Genomic DNA, 22,506 nt, shown 5'->3' on the forward strand with positions numbered 1-22,506 from the left:
TTATAGCCTTTTACTCTCCCCACCCTACTCCACGCGCCACGCCTCTCCCCCATTGTTTGTTTGTTTCTTTTTAAGTAGAGACAGGGTCTCACTACGTTGCCAAGGCTGATCTCGAACTCCTGGTCTCAAGTGATCCTTCTGCCTCGGCCTCCCAAAGCGCTAAAATAATAGGCGTGAGCCACTGTGCCAGGCCTGCCTTTTACTCTTGATCTGACTTTAGAAAACTTAAGTTTTTAATAGTGCTCCCATGTTATTTTACACATGAGAACAACCCAGATCTCCACTTTATACAATTAGTAACCTACCAGTGGGATCAGTATTAATGTTCACAGTACGCAAAATATGCAAGCAAAGTTTGCTATATGAGAAAATACATTTCAAATACCTTCAAGACTCAAGAAGAACACACAATTACGTATTTTATCATTTTATTAGGAATAATTCCAAATGGGTTATGAAGAAAATGTATTCATTGAATTTGACGAGTTTTCCAAAAACTCTTAATGAAGATATGTCTGCCCAATAATAAAACATCAGGAGAACTATCATATACTGAGCAAAAAATCAGGCTGATAACAAAAGCAACATGCAACATAAAAAAGACATGATATAAAGGAAGACAATCTGCTAAATATTAAAAACCATCTAAATATCAATTCTTTGCAACCAGCACGGAACTAATTAGCTATCAAATCCAAACCACACCAAGGTAAGTTTGGCTGATGTAGGCCAGGAGTCAATGCAGCGGGAAAAAATTTCCTCAGTGCAAGAGAGCTAAATAGTGTTTTGGATCTTTCCCTGGCTGGTACAAGCAGTATTAGAAAATCTTTTTTGTCAAGGGAGAGAAATAAATACAAATGGAATGCGACATTTTTAAATTAGCAGACTGTCTCAGGAATGATAAAGGTGTCAGTAAAGTAGCAAGGGGATAACTTCAAAACATTATTTGTCTGGGGCTCAAAAAACACTCAAAACAGATTTATTTAAAGGTTTCACAATAGCTATGTCCAGGCATTCAGGCTTATGGGAAGTAAAATTAAAAGAGGATACTTTTTCCCCAAGGAGAATTTTTTTAAAACCAGTAACATTGCTAAATAGCAACATTATACCTGGTAAACAATAATTGGCAACAAAATAAGTTCTGCCCAAACCAGTCCCAGATACTGTTTAATAACCAAGATACAAACTAATTTTGTTGTAACAAGCCTAGACCAATTTTATCAAACATGTCCTTGGTTATCCAGTTTCATTTAACGTTTTGAAAGCTCATTTGACAGCCAGTCAAGTCCTTCATACAGACCAGTTCCTTGTGTTGCACAAGTGGCTTGAACATACCACTGTAAAGAAAAGACAAGAAAAAACTTGATTAACACAGTTAATATATAACCAGTGTTTCAACTTTCTTAATCAAAATTAGGAGTCTTCTCAACCTCTTGCTTCTCACAACTCTCTCCCATATTTAAAGCTACTTCTGGCTGGGCATGGCGACTCACACCTATAAATCTCAGCACTTTGGGAGGTGGAGATGGGAGGATCACTTGAGTTCGAGATTAGCCTGGGCAACACAGTGAGACTTTGTCTCTACTTTTTTAGATTAAATTATTTTTTAAACATAAAGCTACTTCTACCTATTCTGGAGGTTGCAGTGAGCCAAGGTCATGCCACTGCACTCCAGCCTGGGTGAGAGAGTGAGACTCCATCTCAAAAAATAAAATAAATAAATAATGAAGTTATTTCTACCTATTCATTATATTTAAACAACATTACCCGCCCCCTCAGTCATTCAGCCTTTTTTCAGTGCTGGTTTTTAGTTCCCTTTTAGTAAACGTTCTACCACTTAATCTGAAAATAGAAATCATGGGGAAATTAGTAACTAATAAACTACCCCAAAGTAGAAGAGGTAAATTTTTGAAAGAGTAGAGTTTGTTGATATTTTAGGGGCAAGCTTTTCAGATAATTCTACTATCTTTAGTCTCATGCATTCTAAAACGTTCTTCCTTTTTTTGTTGAGACTGAGTCTCACTCTGTTGCCCAGGCTGGAGCAGTGGCACAATCTTGGGTCACCACAACCTCTGCCTCCTGGATTCAAGCGATTCTCCTGCCTCAGCCTCCTGAGTAGCTGGGACTACAGGCATGCACCACCATGCCTGGCTAATTTTTGTATTTTTAATAGAGATGGGGTTTCACTATGTTGGCCAAGCTGGGCTTGAACTCCTGACCTCATGATCTGCCTGCCTCCGAAAGTGCTGGGATTACAGGCGTGAGCCACAATGCCCAGCCCGGTTCTTGCTTTTTAGATGGTAATGAATCTTATCTCTAGTAACTATGTGAAAAGTATCAAGAAAAGAAAAGAAAACCTAGAAAGCAATTTACATTTTAGGCATTGTTTAGTTTTTTAAATTTTTTTGACCAGTTTAATGTTTCAAGGCCACTGCAAGTATACCATATTGCCAATTATTTGAATACCAAATCTCAGTAACCTAGGAGGCTGGGACAAGGCTCAAATTCATAGCTTCACAGCGTGGAAAACTTGTATCATTTACAGTTAATGTTGTTTATTTATTTATTGTTTTGAGACAGAGAACTCACTCTGTTGCCCAGGCTGGAGTGGTGTGATTTCAGCTCACTGCAACCACCGCCTGGCAGGCTCAAGAGATTCTCATGTCTTCAGCCTCTCAAGTAGCTGGGGATTACATAGGCATGCACCACCACACCCAGCTAATTTCTGTATTTTGAGTAGAGACAGGGTTTCACCATGTTGGCCAAGCTAGCCTTGAACTCCTGGTCTCAAGTGATCCGCCTGCCTTCGCCTCCCAAAGTGCTGGGATTACAGGTGTGAGCCACCACACCCAGCCCAGTTTAAGTTGTTTAAATCAGCCTGAGATGTCTCAAATAGGCAATAGGTTCTCTGTTGTTTCATTTTTTACCACAGCCATAGTATTTGCCTTGTTTACAAGTTAATGCAAAACTCCTATAAAAAGTACATGACACTAAGTTTATGATAATTTATGTCAATCACTGATCTCAAATGATAAGCGATTTTAGAGAAGTACAATTTTTTTTTTTTAAAGAAACAGTCTTTTTCTGTCACCCAGGCCAAAGGGCAATGGGTACCATCACAGATCACTGCAGCCTCCAACTTCTGGGTTCAAACAGTCCTCCCACCTCCGCCTCCCAAGTAGCTGGGACTAAAGGCACATGCCACCACACCCAGCTAGTTTTTATTTTTGTAGAGATGGGGTTTCACTTTGTTGCCCGGGCTGGTTTCGAACTCCTAGCATCAAGCAATCATCCTGCCTTGGCTTCCTAAGTGTTGGGATTACAGGAGAGCCATGGTACCTGGTCCCCTCCATAAGCTGATAACAAGCAAACAAGGCTGGGCACCATAGCTGGAGTCCCAGCACTTTGGCAGGCTGAGATAGTGGGAGGATTGCTTGAGTCCAGGACCTCAAGACCAGCCTGGCAACAAAGCGAGACCCCCATCTCCACTTTTAAAACAAGCAAACAAACACTACTAAACAATATTAGCTAAATTTCAGTTGCTAAAAATACTGGACCCTTAATAAGAAAGCCAAATTACAAAATGTTTGCTGTAGGGTTAAAAGATACCCTATCAATAATCTTCTTTCCATTCCTTCCACCTCCCCCTTCAAAAAAAAAAGATTAAAAAAAGACTATCAATAATCTTTAGACCAATTCCACAATAGTCTTCTATATCTTTACAAAAATAAAAGATATTTAAAGCTTATTACTGTATTTTTAAATAAATGATGTGTTCATTACTTGTCAAAAGGAGATAATAAATAAATGTTTAAACTGAATACTAGTTTACACAATTATCCTTTTTATCTTTGAGATGGAGTCTCACTCATGTTGCCCAGGCTGGAATGCAATGGCATGACCTCAGCTCACTGCAACCTCCACCTCCTGGGTTCAAGTGATTCTCCTGCCTCAGCCTCCCGAGTAGCTAGGATTACAGGCATGTGCCACCACACCTAGCTAATTTTGTATTTTTAGGAGAGACGGGGTTTCTCCATGTTGGTCAGGCTGGTCTCGAACTCCTGACCTCAAGTGACCTGCCCGTCTCAGCCTCCCAAAGTGTTGGGATTACAGGTGTGAGCCACCATGCCTGGCGTAATAACTCTTAATAGTCAAGAGGTTAATATTAACCCCCATATACTTACTGTTCTGTTACGAAGAGACTGAAGACCTAGTTTATCTGTCATTTCACTGATGGCCATAGCATTTGGCAAATCCTGTTTGTTTGCAAAAAGCAGCAGCACTGCATCTCTCAACTCATCTACCAGAAGCTGGAAATAAAAAGGTAAGGCATTAAAAACTACCAACCAGAATCCAATTTTTGAAACAAACCGTCTTCCTATATATATTTTACTCAGCATTACATACATTATTAAACATTAACCAAATTTCTCTACATAAAGTTCAGATACTCATAACTCACACCACTCAGTTTTTAAATCCAGAGCAAACAATGATATGCCTTCAAGTAAGACAGATTGTTTTTCAAGTCAATCATCCTAAACCCCATTAAAGCAAATCACTCATCATTCAGCCTTCATGATTACCCATTGTCAGAATTGATAAGGGCAAGAAACACATATGGGAATAAAATGCTTATGACACAGGCATCAAGATTACCCATGAGGCATTCTAAAAATAGCTGCTGTGCCTTCCTCCCAACTTACTGAAGTAGCTCCTCTTCCATGTATGTTTTTTAAAAAGTTCTATAAGAGATTTTGAAGTACATTATTAAGAACCTGTGGATAATATAGTTTCTTAAGTTTATTTCTAGCCCCTTCAAAAACCATTTGTATAATCTCATCATAGCTAAACTGTACTAACACACCACCAGTTTCACCCAGAAAAACACACCTTGAAAATGATGAATTTAAAGTATATTCTTACCATTTTCTGCAGCTCATCTGCTACTTCCTGAATTCTTTCACGATCATTGCTATCTACCACAAAAATAAGACCCTGAGGAAAGATTGTTTCAGTAAATTTTAAGAGTTAAACAACACTCTCTATAAGAAACATAAGTGTAGGCAGAAAAATGTTATCAATGGTTAGACATTAGGAAGAAAATGTCTCATTAAGGCTGTAATGCTGAAAGCTGATTTGAGAACAATTTGTAATTTTAATTTATCAGTGCTATTTCAAATCTAAAAAAATCTTATTCTTCACCAATTAACTACTTTTCTCAACTACCCTAGGAATAAACCATATCCATCTTCCCCTCTCCCCTTTGTACTCTCACATATAAGTACAGGTACCAAAATAGCCACATAGTAGGAACAAAAAGAAAAATAAGAAATCAAGGAGCCTAAAGAATCGTGAATTTGGCCAGGCATGGTGGCTCATGCCTGCCTGTAATCCCAAGACTTTGGGAGGCCGAGGCAGTCGAGCAATCAGGCCTGAGATCACTTGAGTTCAGGAGTTCGAGACCAATCTGGGCAACATGGCGAAAGCCCGTCTCTACAAAAACAAAATGCAAAAATTATCTGCGTGTGGTGGTGCATGCCTATAATCCCAGCTACTTGGGAGGCTGAGGTGGGAGGATCAATTGAGCCCAAGAGCCACTGCGTCCAGCCCCAAAATGTTGCAGTTTCAGGCATAAGCCACAGCACCCAGTCCTGGAACCTACCCTTTACAAGAGGTAATGCCCCTAAAAGGGATCTAATCATTTTCTATTTACCTCTCAGGATTGCCACAGTACTGGGCTCTCCAGGGGCATCCAATGCTTATTTGACATCCATTAAATGACAATTTCCTTTGTTTTAGCAAATTACAAGTTCATTTCCTTTATCTCTGTTGGAAACCATAACTTTTTAATGCTCCAAGTGGGAGATAAAGATAGACCAAATCAGAACAGTATTGGGAGAGATCCCTAATTTTAGAAATCTACAAACCAAGGTAGATTTCTCATAATTATGCTTTGAATTATGTTTTAAATGCACAAATATTACTGAGTATCACCTCTCAATTTGGCAACAAGAGTATCAAAATGTATTTTTTCCAGATTGGGCAGGGTAGTTCACGCCTGTAATCCCAGTGCTATGGAGGGCTAAGGCTGGAGGATTGCTTGAGGCCCGTAGTTTGAGACTGATCTGAACAACACAGCAAGGCCTATTTATACAAAAGAAAAAAAAAAATCCAGGCGTAGTGGCACATATCTGTAGTCCTGGCTACTGGGGAGGTTGAGGGAGGAGGATCACTTGAGCCCAGGAGTTCAATAATCACACCACTGCACTGCAGTCTGGGTGACAAAGCAAGATGCTGACTTTAAAACCAACCAACAAACAAAAAAGCTTAACATTAGAAAGCAAAAGCTAATAGACATGCCTTATAGTACAGTCATGTAAATTAAGGCATGTGAGGTAAAATTTGTGATAATAATCTTTTCCTTAAAAGATAAACTGAAAATTGCAGTGATCTTTATCTCCAGAATTGATAATGGTACCCTTGGCCCTGGGATAAGGTTTTTCTAATGAGTTCTTGTTTGTCTGAAGTTTATTTTGTAGTACAAGATTGGCACCATTTTTCTTGCTATTTGCTAGTGAAAGGAGTTAGCCATCTTGCATTAGGCAGACAGTAAAGGACGAGTCCCCTGGAAAACCTCGGATGCGCCCCGCACACGCTTACACCTTAAGTTTAGCGCAGATAAAGGCGGAAACCATAACTTTTTAATTTTATTTTACACTGCATCTACACCACTTGGAAACCCATCACTTTAAATATCTCATCCTTTGAAAAATCTTTTGGCTGGCATGGCACCTCTAATCCCACCAATTTGTGAGGCTGAGGTAGGAGGATCACGTGAGGTCAGAAGTTCAAGATCAGCCTGGGCAACAGAGTAAGACCCTGTCTCTACAAAAAAAAAAAAAAATTTTAGTAGGGCATGGTGTCCCACCTACTCAGGAAGCTGAGAAGGGAGGATCATTTGAGCCCAGGAAGTTGAGGCTGCAGTGAGCCATGATTGTGCCACTGCACTATAGCCTGGGCAACAGAGTGAGACCCCATCTCAAAAACAACTTTTGATGCTCTAGGAGCCAATATACTATGGTGGGAAAACAGACTCAAATTCAAATCTTACACCATTTATTACATATATTACCTAATCCTTGAATATGCCTCTTCTATTAAATAAAAATACTACCAACTTCATAAACTTGTTAAAGATTAAATGGAATCACAGAGGTATAAAAGATCTATCATTGTGCTTGGCTTATCACAGGCATTTACTTAGCAAATCTGTCTCTTTTCCCTAATTCAAAAGCTACTCCTTTTTAGAACCAAACCTTTTTCATCTTTCTTTTTTTCAAAAAAGAGGCAAGGTCTCCTTTTGTCCCCCAGGCTGGAGTACAGTGGCACAACCATAGCTCACTTCAGCCTCCAACTCCTATGCTCAGGTGGTCCTCCCACCTCAGCCTCTCAAGTAGCTGGGACACAGGAGTGTGCCACCATGCCCAAGCAGTTTTTTTTTTTTTATAATTTTTTTATGGAGACAGGGTTTCACTCTGTTGCCTGGGCTGGTCTTGAACTACCACTGGCCTAAAGTGATCTTCCTGTCATGGTCTCCCAAAATGTTGCAGTTTCAGGCATAAGCCACAGCACCCAGTCCTGAAACCTACCCTTTACAAGAGATAATGCCCCTAAAAGATTAGATCTAATTTTATCTTGATTACTAACCTTTCATTTTTATTTATTTATTTATTTTTTTAATGTAAAGACAGGGTCCCCAGGCTGGTCTCAAACTCCTGAACTCAAGCAATCCTCCCGCCTAGGCTTCCCAAAGTGCTGAGAATACAGGCATAAGCCACTGTACCCAGCCTTTATTCTGTTTTAAAATGTAAATAGGGCCAGGCACGGTGGCTCACGCCTGTAATCCCAGCACTTTGGGAGGCCGAGGCGGGTGGATCACTAGGTCAAGATATCGAGACCATCCTGGTCAACATCGTGAAACCCTGTCTCTACTAAAAATACAAAAAATTAGCTGGGCACAGTGGCGCCTGCCTGTAATCCCAGCTGCTCAGGAGGCTGAGGCAGGAGAATTGCCTGAACCCAGGAGGCGGAGGTTGCGGTGAGCCGAGATGGCGCCATTGCACTCCAGCTTGGGTAACAAGAGTGAAACTCTGTCTCAAAAAAAAATAAAAATAAATAATAATAAAAAAATAAAATGTAAATAATACTATCAGTCCCAAAGTAACATTACTGAGAAGGAGAATTATTTTAGGAATTAATCCCTAATTATTTTCTTCTTGGAACAGCCTAGAATCAAGAGTAAAGAAGTTAGGATTCTACAGATAAGCCCAGCTGCTGTAAGATTATTTTAACAGCCAAATATTTGTTTAATTATTTAGAATGGCAAATTAGTTGGAATTATCTAATAGGAATTTATTAAACACTATGCCATGGTTTGTTAGTATAAGTTAGAAACATGGTTAAAGTTATAGTTTCTTTTAAATTTTATAGCTAGAAGAACTGATCAGGAATTCTGGGAATGCAAGCTAAGAACTTAGCTTTGATTGTATCAAGTAACACACAGAGCTTTCCCCAGCTAGCATGAACTCCCTAGGAAATAGTACTTGGACTTTTATTTCTAAAGTGGTCCAAAGAGGCCAGAATTGGGTCTAATCTCAAAATAAGAATGCAAAGTAAATTAAAGCATTCTAAACAAATCTGGGGATAAAGCCAGGGTTACCCTGGATCAAGAATTATTAGGATTAACGATTAGCAAGGTTTTACTTCGTATCTAACTTCAAAATATATTGGCCAGGTGCGGTGGCTCACACCTGTAATCCTAGCATTTTTGAGAGGCCTAGGCAGATCACATGAGGTCAGGAGATTGAGACCAGCCTGGCCAATATGGTGAAACCCTGTCTCTACTAAAAATACAAAATTAGCCAGGTGTGGTGGCACATGCCTGTAGTCCCAGCTACTTGGGAGGCCGAGGCAGGAGAATTGCTTAAACCCAGGAGGCAGAGAGAGGCTGCAGTGTGCCAAGATCACGCCACTGCACTCCAGCCTGGGCAACAGAGCAAGACTCCATCTCAGAAAAAAAACAAAGACTAGAGGGTAGAGCACATTAGAGATGACTATATATGTATGCAGAGTTTCCTTAATCCAAAACCCCAAAATCTGTAACTTTCTGAACACCAGCATAAAAATTCATTGGAGTATATCAGATTTTGGATTTCTGGATTTAGGATGCTCAACTGGTATAATGCAAATATTCCAAAACCCCCGAAACTCTGAGATAAGAAACAGTGGTTTCCGGTCCCAAGAATTTTTTATTTAACATTTTCCATGATGAAGCTTTTTTTAAAGCATGTGCCTCTGTATCAAATATCTTTTCTAGTCACAGCTATATTGATGACCATAAACATTCTCATTTTTAAATTAAAAAGCATACCACTATTTAACATGACATACTATGTAAACCTGGTTGTCCTAGCCACTCACCTAGTGTATTCACTGCCACCTGGTGGCAATATACCCCACTTGTATGCAATGTTTTAAGAGTTGGATAACAAGATGACATTGCAAGTCTTAAACATAAAAAGTGCTAGTGGTATCACATTTAAAAAAACCTTACCAACTTAATAATAAACAAAAACTGACAAGAAATTCCTTAGGTGACAGAAAAAACAACAGAGTTGGAAACAAGTTAAACAAAGGTAGAGTAAGAACAAACTCTCCTGTCTTGGGTAAGTCATTCTAAGTTTCAGTTTCCTCAAATATAACAGAGTTAGTTAGATTAAGAACAGTGGTTCTCAGCAGGGAGCAATTTTGCTCCCAGGGGATATTTTGCAGGTGTGGAGAGATTTTTGGCTGCCAGATAGGGGGAGCTGCTATTGGCATCTAGTGGGTAGGGGACAAGGATGCTACTACACATCCTACAATGCATAGAGAGCCCTCCCCATACCCAACAACAAAGAATAACCCAGCCCAAAATGTAAATAGTGCTGTGTTGTAAGATACCAGACCAGTAGTATCAGCATGACCCAAGAAGTGCTAGAAATACAGAACTGCAGGCCTTACCTAGGACCTATGGAATCAATGTGTATTTTTAATAAATACCCAGGTGATTCATATGCATATTAAAGTTTAAGAAACACTACTATACTATACCTGGATTATATACCCTGAGATTCTGATTCAAATGGTCTAGCGGATGATCTAGGTCTTGAGATTTTTAAAGCTCCCCATGTGATTCTTAAGTGCCACCAAATTTGAGAACTCCTGTTCTATAGGAACACTAAGGTCTCTTCCATGCCAGTATTATACATACATACTACATGGCAATATAAAAATTATCTTACAAATCAATGCAGCGAACTGACCTTAATGTATTTAATAAAGTAAACACCTAACTGGGCTAAACAAAGGACTATCAATTGTCTTATATTCATCAAAAACTACAATGACAGTTTATACAGACCTTACTTTCTAAACTAAGATGGAAACCAAAGAACTATGGATAAGAGACCCATTCATACTTGAGAAGTACACCATCACCCATCCCATCTTCCAAACATTTACTGTAATTGCTATACAACTCTTCCACTCTACATAAGTTAGCCTTCCAAGGCATAAGTGAGAGTCCACTGAAGAATGTGGAAGTGGAGATAAGACAAATGCCAACTCATAGTAAACACCAACATCCAAGTAAATACTAGACACTGATATCAACTTTAGAGCATGAAACCCCACAAAGAAAAGTTATGAAAACATATAGTATCCCTTACCTGGGTATTCTGGAAGTAATGCTTCCAGAGGGGCCTAATTCTATCTTGACCACCAACATCCCATACTGTGAAACAAATGTTCTTATATTCTACTGTTTCCACGTTAAAACCTACAAAGAAAAACAAAAATGACCGCTGTGCAGCGTCATTAAGAAAATAAAACCTTTTATTGTGGAATTTTTTTAGAATAGTGTTTGAAAAGCAATTATTTCTTTATATATATATATATACATACACATACACACACACATATATTAAACCTAAACATCAGAGACAAGTTCTCGCTATGTTACGCAGGCTGGTCTTGAACTCCTTGGCTCAAGTGATCCACCCACCTCGGCCTCCCAAAGTGCTGGGATTACAGGCATGACCACCACACCTGGCCTGATTTTTCTGAGACAGAGTTTCACTCTTGTTGCCCAGGCTGGAGTGGAATGGCTCAATCTCGGCTCACTGCAACTTCAGCCTCCCAGATTCAAGCAATTCTCCTGCATCAGCCTCCCGAATAGCTGGGATTACAGGCATGCACCACCATGCCCAGCTAAATTTTTTTTTGTTGTTTTTTAAGTAGAAATGGGGCTTCTCCATGTTGGTCAGGCTGGTCTTGAACTCCCGACCTCAGGGGATATGCCCGCCTGGCCTGTTTTAAAAGTATTTCGAAGATAATCAACAAGCTTAACAAAAAGACAGTGTCAAAACTAGACTGTATTATATTTCACTTTACAACATATCATGATATAAAGTCATCTGTAAACTTTCTTACCAATGGTAGGAATGGTGGTGACTATCTCCCCTAACTTCAGTTTATACAGAATGGTTGTCTTGCCAGCAGCATCCAATCCAACTGGAAGAAGACATTATAGATTTAAAATCCAGACCAAAAGCATACTCCCAACAAATAATTTTACAATAAATATATAGTTCAAAAGTAGAAGTTAACTGTTCAAGACACAAATGAGTTAGAAATGAAATAATCTTATTTCTGATTCCCAAAGGCAACACTTCCTACAGCAAGCCTTTCCATTTTTCTTTCTAGACCAAGAGAGACAGCATGTACTAATAAAAGGAAAAGAGTATATCACTGACTTAGGCTCTAATCTCTAGCTTTGCAACAAACTAGTTGAGTGACTTTAGGACACTGAGGCCAAAGAACTGAGCCATAAAATAAAGGGACTGGATCAAATCATCTAAGATCTCTTCCAATTCAAGTCCTTATTAATCCTATGAACTACCACCATTTTTGGGGGGTTGCAGGAGGGATGAACTCTCGCTCTGTCACCCAGGCTGGAGTGCAGTGGCGTGATCTTCGCTCACTGCAATTTCTGCCTCCCGAGTTCAAGCAATTCTCCTGCCTCAGCCTCACGAGTAGCTGGGACTACAGGCGCCCGCCACCACGCCCGGCTAATTTTTGTATTTTTAGTAGAAATGAGGTTTTACCATGTTGGTCAGGATGGTCTCAAAGCCCTGGCGTCAAATGATCTACCTGCCTGGGCCTCCCAAAGTGCTGGGACTACAGGTGTTAGCCACTGTGCCCAGCTGTACTACCACCAGTTTTTAAAACACAAATTATGTCAGTCATAAAAAGATTGTGAAAAAAAAAATTAAAATCAAAAAAAATTTAAAAAACACACAAATTAGAAAAGTTGATTCAGAGAACACATAATAAGTGAACAAAGAATTATCTTAAGATTTGTAAAAAAAAAAATTCTCATATATAGAGAGTAAAATGTGGGCAACATTTTGATGCTAAGTGGTAAAAATACACTGATATACCTATGTCCTAGTCACCTTATAATAATAAAGGAAGATGAAGCCAATTTTACCCCTGCTTAAATCCATTTCAACATTAAATGTGCCAAAATGAAAACCAAAGTCTGATTAACCTTTGTTATAAAAATGGCCCTCTCATATTCATCACCAATATAAGTAATATCTTTTTTTTAAAATTCTTCAGAGAAGGAAATAGGTTCTGTGACAATATAAGTAATATCTAAATTATTTTTCTTAAGACAGAGTAACACTGTCACCCAGGCTGGAGTGCAATGGTGCGATCTCAGCTCACTGCAATCTCCATCTCCCAGGTTCAAGCAATTATCCTACCTCAGCCTCCCAAGTGGCTGGGACTATAGGCACGCACCACCATGCCCCAGCTAATTTTTTAGGAGAGACGGGGTTTCACCATGTTGGCCAGGCTGGTCTTGAACTCCTGAACTCAAGTGATCCAACCGCCTCAGCCTCCCAAAGTGCTGGGATTACAGGTGTGAGTCACTGTGCCAGGCCTAAATTCTTAAAATGATTCATTTGAGGCAGAAGTTCATATAGGGAGAAATGTGCTTGCTTGTGAAAAAAAAATCCACACTAGAACAAGAGGCTATACCTCTTTATTAGAATGATAGTAAAGAACAAATTAAATGCTTATAAGTATGAATCTCTTAAAACCTGTATATTCTGTAGTGTTTGCTAAAGCCCTCACAAATGAAAGATCAATATCTAATAGCCTAATTCAATATATGTTTGTTCTTAGGATATCCTATCTGGCTGCCTGGATTATTTAACTTAGTGCAGATTTTTATATCGATTCAACTGAGTATTGATTTAAGCAAGGACACTTTCTTAATATTTAAGTCAAAGCATGACTTAGCACATAAAAGCAATGCTAGTAAGTTAAAAAAGAACTGAAATTATCTCACTTATCTAATTTACATTCCAATGCAACTAAGTCTATCTTTTATGAGTGAGTCCAAAACAGAACTGAAGGCTACAGGCAATTCGGATTCCTTGGACCCTCTTAAAAACCCTTTCTACTCTGTGCCCTACCAAAAATAACTTTAAGATCTTTTTGGAGACTCAAGCCTTTTATTCCTTTGTCCTGTAAAACACTGTTTGCCACTCCGTACTGGATGCAGGTTTATTCCTTCCCGAATACTAGTCAGTGTGATCAGCCCACACCAAACCCTCATTCATGAGCATAATAATAAAAACCAACCGTTACACAAGTATTTTATTTTTTGAGCATGGAACAGTATCAAAAAGATCAGAGAACATAATTCTAAAAAATACCATAAAAAGGAGCTAAGTTAAAGTTTGGCATCTTTAGTAACAAGATATAAAACAAAGGCGGGGATGGCAAAAAAAACAAACAAACAAACCTGGATCTTTAAATGATTCTACAAAGCTAAGTCTCTTGAAAACATAAAACCCCTTTGGGTAATTCAGATCAAATTTTTAAGTTAACTAAAATTAACTTTTAACTAAGTTCAAATATGATTAAGCCAAGTCAGAATTGAAACTGAGATGCTAATTAGGAAACACACACACACACACACACACAAACAAATTATGGTACCTGCCAGTTCTCACTGGAGCTCCAACTGGACCTCAGATTGCCATTTAAAAACAATGTAAGGCTGGGAATCGTGGCTCACACCTGTAATCCCAGCACTGTGAGAGGGTGAAGCAGGCGATCACCTGAGGTTAGGAGTTTGAGACCAGCCTGGCCAACATGGTGAAACCCCATCTCTCCTAAAAAATTAGCTGGGGCGTGGTTGCACATGCCTGTACTCCTAGCTACTCAGGAGGCTGAGGCAGGAGAATCGCTTGAACCCAGGAGGCAGATGCTGCAGTGAGCCGAGATCGCACCACTGCAGTCCAGCCTGGGCAACCAGAGTGGAACTCCATCTCAAAAAAAAAAAAAAAAAAAAAGTAAATCCAAAAATATGGACAAAGAATGGAAGAAATCCAAGACAAATCATGATTATATTATTCTGAATTATAGAAAAGCATGCAGGTAATCCAAGTTTTCTTTTAATAGCTTTCATATGTGTTTGTATGAACAACTGCCTTGCTCCTCTACTTACAGAATTGTTTAATAGTTTAGTTTCCTTGATCCTCTACTGACAAAATTTTTTTTATCTATTACTTTTATGAAAAGAGAAAAAAAATTGTCCAAGTAGATTTCTTTTATTAAAATGTTGGGCTGTTTACATTTCCTGATGTATCTTTTTGAAGATGATTGCTTGAGGGCTTTAAATATATAATATTTTATACACTCAGTTTACTTTTTTAAAAAGGTAAGTGTTTACAGAATAATCCAACCATTTCTAGGTTACTCTAGAATTCGGGGCGGGGGGGGGAATAATACACCCATAATAACTTTTAAGCATCCACAAATTGTTTTTTAAATATATATTACAAGATAACAGTTTAATGGCTCACAGCGACGTAGAATGAAGTTGCATCAAAAATAATAATGCTGTATAAATGCAACATTTTTTAAAAAGGTATTTCTACTAAGCTTTAAGGCACAAATTAAACGTATAACATCATCACTTAAAACTTATAGTTCTTTATTCAAAAACATATCGATCCAACAATTTTGTGCCACTTTAGTAATTTCTTATGTATTTCCTTAACGTTGCAATATTTGGCAATGAAATTTCTCCACAAAATGAAAACTACAACTGATTTTCAACTGGCCAAGATAAGACTAATCTGTATAGCCCAGCAATGTTCTCCCTCCCCTCCATGTCCATAAACAAGCAATGGTCTTGAAAGATGTACTGGAATTATTACTTGTTCTCCTTAACTAGACTTGCAATTTGACCAAAATGTTAATATAGCAGCAAAACTACCTCAGAAATCTTTGCCAGCCAGACACAGTCACTCACACCTGTAATCCTAGCACTTTGGGAGAGGCTGAGTCGGGAAGACTGCTTGAGCCCAGGAGTTGGAAACCACCCTGGTCAACATAGTGAGATCCATCTTTAAAAAAGAAAAATTAAATGAGCTAGGAAGCTGTGAGTGATAGCTCACACCTGTAATCCCAGCACGTTGAGAGTCTGAGGCAGGTCGATCGCCTGAGCTCTGGAGTTTGTGACCAACCTGGGCAACGCGGCAAAACTCTGTCTCTACAAAAGTACAAAAATTAGCCAGGTGTGATTTTTTGTAGAGATGAGGTTTTGCCGTGTTGCCCAAGCCACATAATTTTATATAATAATTTAAAATTGAATACTTAACTGCATTCTAAGCATAGTACTAGGTGATTCTATACATTTTTGGAATTCAATCCTCACAATAACCTTCCATTTTTCAGATAAGACATTTAATGTTCAGAAATGTCCCCACAATCACAGAAATAGAAGAACAGTTATTTTAAAATCTAAGTCTTGCAGATAAATTAGAACCCTCATATATAGCTAGTGGGGATGTAAATGGGGATGTAAAATGGAAACATTTATCAGGTCCTCAAAACATTAAACATGGTTACCATGACACAATTCCACTCCTAAGTATTTATCAGAGAATTAAAACACATGCCCACACAAAAAACTTGTTCACGAATGCTGAAGAGCCAGAAAGTGGAAACAAACAAATTTTCATCAACTGATAAATGGATAAATAAAATATGGTTTTTCCATACAATTGAATTACTATTTGGCCATCAAATGAAATGAGGTGCTTATGTGACATGAATGTAAAGAAAAAAAATAAATAGAATGAAGTACTAATATATGCTATAATATGAATGAACTTTCTTTTTTTAAATTTTTTTCTTTTCTTTTTTCTTGGAAGATTCTGGATTCGTACCTGTAAACTACACAAAGAATATGAATGAACTTTCAAAACATCATGCCAAGTGAAAAAAGCCAGACATAAGAGGCCACAAATTATATGATTCCATTAAATGAAATGTCCAGAATAAATGAACCCACAGAAACAGAAAACAGATTAGTGGCTGCCAGAGGATGGGAAGAGGGGGAATGGGAACAACTACTAATGCGTATCAGGTTTCCTTGGGGGATGGTGATGGTTACACAACTTTGTGAATATATATACTAAAACCCAGGGAATTATACACTGTAACAGGGTAAATTTTATGGTATATGAATTATATCTCGATTTTTTTACTTAAGTTTTCTAAAAAGCCAAAACCAAAAAACCCTAGTTCTGATGCCAGAGATTTCAAATACTATTTACATACTGCCATCCTGCCTTTAGATTTTTCTGGTGGACATACTGTATCTTAATATTTTGGCTTGGCACAGTGGCTTATGCCGGGAACCCCAGGACTTTGGGAGGCTAAGGCTAGTGGATCACCTGAGGTCAGGAATTCAAGACTAGTCTGAGCAATATGGTGAAACCCTGTCTGTACTAAAATTATGCAAATTAGCCAGTGGTGGTGGTGGACACCTGTAATCCTAGCTACTCAAGAGGCTGAGGCAGGAGGATTGCTTGAACCTAGGAGGTGGAGGTTGCAGTGAGCTGAGATCATGCCACTGCACTCCAGCCTGGATGAGACTGAGATGCCATCTCAAAAAAATGTGTGTGTGTGTGTGTGTGTTTACTCTAATTCATCAGAGGCGTGACTATCCAAACTGAAACTGAGGCCACCAGGTATATGGAAAAATGTGAACTTAGGTTCTGCTTCTACACGTGGATGAGAAACATCTACATTTTTATCAGTTAGTTAATTAGCAGAAAATTATCAAAGTTTCTGACAGCCTATTGCATTATTGTAATAATGCAAAAGGGTGCATCTAAGGATGGTTGTACCTATCAACTAGTAGCGTGAAACTAAGAATTTTTGCCTTTTCTGTTTCCTATAGTCACATAACTAATCAGAAAAGCCTGTTTTTTTAAAGGCTAGGACTAGAGATGCCACTATGCCTTGCTAATTTTTTTTTTATATGTTCAACCAATAACCTGAGAAAATGCCTGCAATAAGCTAAATCAAAAAGAGAGGACACAAAACTAAATATCACAACTATTTTAGAGGAACAAAAACTTCCTCTTAAAAGGCTGGAAGTGTACCAGATGTGGTGGTTTACACCTGTAATCTCAGCACTTGGAGGTCGAGGAAGGAGAATCTCTTGAACTCAGGAGTTCGAGATTATCTGGGCAACAGAGCAAGACTCCCCGTTCTCTAAAAAATAATTTTAAAATTAGCAGGATGTAGTGGTGCCTCTAGTCCTAGTTACTCCAGTGCCTAAAGCAGGAGGGATCGCCTGAGCCCAGGAGTTCAAGGCTACAGTGAGCTATCATCACGCTACCTGTATGTGCCCCAGAGGCTGGGTGACAGAGCAAAACCCTGTCTCAAAAAATAAAAATAAAAACGAAAATAAGGCTGAGAGTAAATATGACAGAACAGTGGAATTACAGATAAGTAATTATCACTTTATTCTTTTACCCGTTTTCTAAATGTAACAGATGGAACATATATCACTTTTACAATCAGGAAAAAAAAATAAAACATTTACAAAATATGCTAAGAAACAAATATAAAACACCATTCTTTAGCTTGGTAATATTTTTTAAAGAGACAAACACAGGATCTTTCTCCTGAACCTCTCTAGGCCCTCAAAACCACAGTCACACACAAGACAATACAGAACTACACCAGCATACTACACTACACTGGTATCAGCAAACTTAAAGTTTTTCACCTTTTCAACAGGCAAGAACTGGGAAGTTCAAAGTAAAGAGATCAGAATTAATCATTCCTCTGCAGAATACATTAGTATTTTTGGATACATACATAATTTAAAGATTCATTTAGCAATATTACAATATTACATCTTATCATGGATCAAGATACAGAAACCAGACTTAAAATAGGACAATGCAGCCAGGCGCGGTGGCCCACTCCTGTAACCCCAGCACTTTGCGAGGCCAAGGTGGGAGGATCGCTTTAGCCTAAGAATAGGCAAGATAGTGAGACCTTGTCACTACGAAAAATTTCAAAAATTAGCCAGGCATGGTGGCATGTCCTTGTCATCTCAGCTACTCAAGAGGATAAAAACATTATTTAAAAATAAATGTATATATAAATATTTAAAATATATATATATACACAAAATACAGAAGCCGGCCAGACGTGATGGCTCTGCCTGTATTCCCAGCACTTTGGGAGGCCAAGGTAGTTGGATCACCTGAGGTCAGGAGTTTGAGACTAGCCTGGCCAACATAGTGAAAACCCATCTCTACTAAAAATACAAAAATTAGCCAGGCTTGGTGGTTGGCGCTTGTAATCCCAACTACTAGGGAGGCGGAGGTTGCAGTGAGCCTAGATCATGCCACTGCACTGTAGCCTGGGCAACAAGAGCAAAACTCGATCTCTAAATAAATAAATAAAATACAGAAGCTATTGCTTTATTTTTATTTTTTTCAAATAGAGATGGTGTCTTGCTATGTTGACTAGGCTGGTCGCAAACTCCTGGCCTCAAAGCAATCCTCCCATCTTGGCCTCCCAAAGTGCAGGGATTATAAGGCGTAAGCCACTGTATCTGGCCAGAAGCTATAGCTTTCTAACTCAGGCAGCATCATTACTCGTGTAACTTCCCCTCACAAATAACTACTACATAACTTCTGTCAATCAATAGTTCAGATGATGTTAACTGTGATACACTGTGTTGGCTTTTTATTTTTAATTACAGTTAACTACAAGCTAACTTCCAATATCATTTAAAGTTACTTGAACTTTCGGGATAACAGCAGGTATAGGAATTAAATTTAAAACTTCTCCATAGTAGGTTGGCAAACTGACACATCAGCTAACTGCTATCTCCTTATACTTTAAAATGGTAAAGTCTGAAAAAAACACTGACTCAGGAAGGCATGAATCTTATCTGAGCTTTATAAAGAAAAAAGTAGCACACTAAGGTAAAACATTAACTGACAAATTCCAACAGTTGAATAGGGTAGACACTTTAAAAGTGATCTATTATTTTTTGCTGCCACTCATAAAGCCAGACAGAAAAATGTAAAAATTATCAAACTTCCAAACCACCTTTTTCCCTGTTCATGCACCTATCTCCCTTGTGTTGATACTTCCTTTGATGAGTTACCATAAATGTTGATCTTGTGACTAAAGTTGTTTTTAGTCAAGGAAAACTGATTATCCCAAAATTAAAGTGCAAAAGAATAGCATGCCTGAGTAATAAAATATTTAAAACAAATAACTCCTAAATCATTACTTCAATCCTCCGCACAAATGCAGAAAGTTAAATATTTTTTTCTCTCCCATTTTCTTCCAATCATTTTTGGGGGTGGTGGGAAATGCCTCCCAATATAGTAAATATAGGAAAATGCTGGTAGCATACTTCTATCTTCCTTGCCCCTCTGATACTTTCATCAGTCACAAAAGACTAAGGAAATGAAAAACAGCAGTTCATTTACAATAAATCTTTTTTTTATTATTATTTTTTTTTGAGACGGAGTTTCGCTCTTGTTACCCAGGCTGGAGTGCAATGGCGTGATCTCGGCTCACCGCAACCTCTGCCTCCTGGGTTCAAGCAATTCTCCTGCCTCAGCCTCCCGAGTAGCTGGGACTACAGGCGTGCGCCACCATGCCCAACTAATTTTTATATTTTTAGTAGAGACAGGGTTTCACCATGTTGACCAGGATGGTCTCGATATCTTGACGTCGTGATCCACCCGTCTCGGCCTCCCAAAGTGCTGGGATTATAGGCGTGAGCCACCGCATCCGGCCTCATTTACAATAAATCTTAAGTAAAAAGACCAATATACTACATATTCTGGAACACAACCACGTATTGGTAAATCTCTTTAAGGAACAGGCTGGGAAATACATTTATCACAATCCAAAGTCCACCCATTAACTTCAGATCCTTTTTCAGACTGCCAACTTTCAGCCACTTAAAACTTAAAATATGCTTGCTTTCATTAAATAATTCTGTCCTCTTGACAAAGGAAATCTAAGAAACTTTGGAAGAGAAAATACTTTTATTTATCTTTATGAATGAATCATAAACAATTGTTTTACAAATTGTAAATAAGCTGAATTAAGAGGAAATTAAACATGAGCCAATGTAAATACTTTTACTCTTCCTATATTTTGAAATACTACAGAAACTTGTGTTTGAAAACTTTCAGTGGTAGAACAGCTCGAAAATAAAACCTCCATCCGGGCGTGGTGGCTCATGCCTGTAATCCCAGCACTTTGGGAGGTTGAGGCGGGCAGATCACCTGAGGTCATCGGAGTTCGAGACAAGTCTGGCCAACAAAGTGAAACCCCATCTCTATTAATAATACAAAATATTAGCCGGCTAAACCCCATCTCTACTAATAATACAAAATATTAGCCGGTTCTGCTGGCGCATGCCTGTAATCCAGCCACTTGGGAGGCTGAGGCAGGAGAATCGCTTGAACCCGGCAGGTGGAGGTTGCAGTGAGCCGAGATTGCGCCTCTGCACTCCAGCCTGGGCGACAAGAGCCAAATTCCGTCTCCAAAAAAAAAAAAAAGAAAGAAAATAAAACCTCCTCCGGTAGAAAACAAGCTAATGAACCAACAAGTTTCAACGTTCAAAGTGAGAAGGGCTTCTTTCAGCGTTATTCTAGTCCATAGAGCTCAGCTGTAATGTGGAATGCTCACACTAACCGGGAACGGTTGCTTGTTATCAGCCAACTGACAGCCCTTCTCCCTCAGCTGAGCAAAAATCCGCCCCCTAAAAAGTAGTTTTTAAAAAGTAAATTATCTAAAAAGAAATAATAAAAAAAAAAACTCTAGTTCCTATCTAACAAAGCTACCCTAAAATTCAGCGTCATGATGTTCCGTTCAGTTACTGAAAATTTATCAGGTATTTTTTAAAAATTAGTTTCTAAAATTCTTTTGCATTAGACCTTGGGCCAGCTAAAAATAAGTCCTGGGAGAATAAACCAAATACATTTAAAGTTTTTTTAAACAGCCAAAAAATAGACAAAAGATAAGCTCAGTTTTCGGAGAATGTGATGAACAAGGAGGGAAAAACTTGAAACGGAAACCAGCGCACGGCAAAGTTAAGCAAAGTGAGCGCTTAAGGACTCCGGACGCTTCGGAAACCTTAGGTGCTCCCTGGCCACCGCACTTCCTGCCCCGGGCGGCTCTGGGCTCCGAGTGGCCGCTGGCTCACACACCAACGGAGTGTGCAGGGCCTGTACACGAAGCGCAGAAGGGGAAGGAAAAGGCTGGAGTTGCTCTGCCTCGCTCCCGACCGCTGTCCACACCCGGCCAAGAAGGTATGCAGATCGCACCCCCAGGAAGGGCCTAGCCAAGTGTCTGATTCCTAGAAGTGGCTTTCCCATATCTCTGCCCAATGTTGCCCAGCTTTCAGTAAGATCAAGGAGAAAAAGCCAAGTCTAGAAAGAAGCCCTGACCGAAGCCCTGCCCCTGCCTCGCCGGGCGACAGATCTGGGGCGATCGCTCACTCTCCACTCCATTGTTCCCCCTTAAGAATTTCTACCGACTCCCGACCCAGCGCCCCTCCCCCACCACGGCTGGCGGAGGGAAAAACAGGCCCAGAGGCCACCCCAATTGTAGAGACCCTGCCTTTCCCGGGTCCCGCCTAGACTCGCAGACCCTCACTCACCCATCAAAATGCGCATCTGCTTCTTGCCAAAGAGGCGGGAGAAAAGGGAGGAGATAGTGAGACCCATGGCGGTAGTGGCACTTGTGATGGGCAGAAGCAAAAGGGGTTTGGGGCGGCCCCGTGCTTTCTCCTTTCGCGCTCCCAGCAAACTAAACCAGAGGGAAGAGAAAGCGGAGCAAGAAACAGGGAGGCTGGAACGTCTCGCGGGCCGTTGTGGCGATGAAGCTCCGGGACAGGAATTAGCCGGCAGAGGATCTGCTAGGCGACTGGCGCGGCAGCTCCGGCACTAGCCTTTAGGCTTTGGCTGTGCCACGTCACGCGGCGGCCGCGGCGACTTTAGCCGCGGCCCGGCCCCTCCAACGCGGACAGAATCG

General features: G+C 39.5%; 1 protein-coding gene across 2 annotated transcripts; it reads right to left on the reverse strand.

Moving 5' to 3' along the window:
- Positions 1-411: 411 nt before the first annotated feature.
- On the reverse strand, positions 412-22,421 carry ARF4 (ADP ribosylation factor 4). Of its 2 annotated transcripts, XM_064367239.1 has the most exons (7): positions 22,133-22,421; positions 20,712-20,780; positions 11,533-11,613; positions 10,770-10,879; positions 4,927-4,998; positions 4,185-4,310; positions 412-1,337 (listed from the first exon to the last, which is right to left on the reverse strand). In XM_064367239.1, the coding sequence occupies exons 1-7, from the start codon at positions 22,197-22,199 to the stop codon at positions 1,251-1,253; spliced, it is 612 nt and encodes a 203-aa protein (XP_064223309.1). In that variant the 5' UTR covers positions 22,200-22,421; the 3' UTR covers positions 412-1,250. The 2 variants fall into 2 exon arrangements, with proteins under 2 accessions (XP_064223309.1, XP_012316228.1); XM_012460805.3 differs by lacking the exon at positions 20,712-20,780 and having other exon boundaries at positions 22,133-22,417.
- Positions 22,422-22,506: the final 85 nt, after the last annotated feature.

This window comes from Aotus nancymaae, unplaced genomic scaffold, assembly GCF_030222135.1.
Source record: "Aotus nancymaae isolate 86718 unplaced genomic scaffold, 86718_ANA_hifiasm-v0.15.2.pri h1tg000067l, whole genome shotgun sequence".
Classification (NCBI taxonomy): Eukaryota; Metazoa; Chordata; class Mammalia; order Primates; family Aotidae; genus Aotus; species Aotus nancymaae.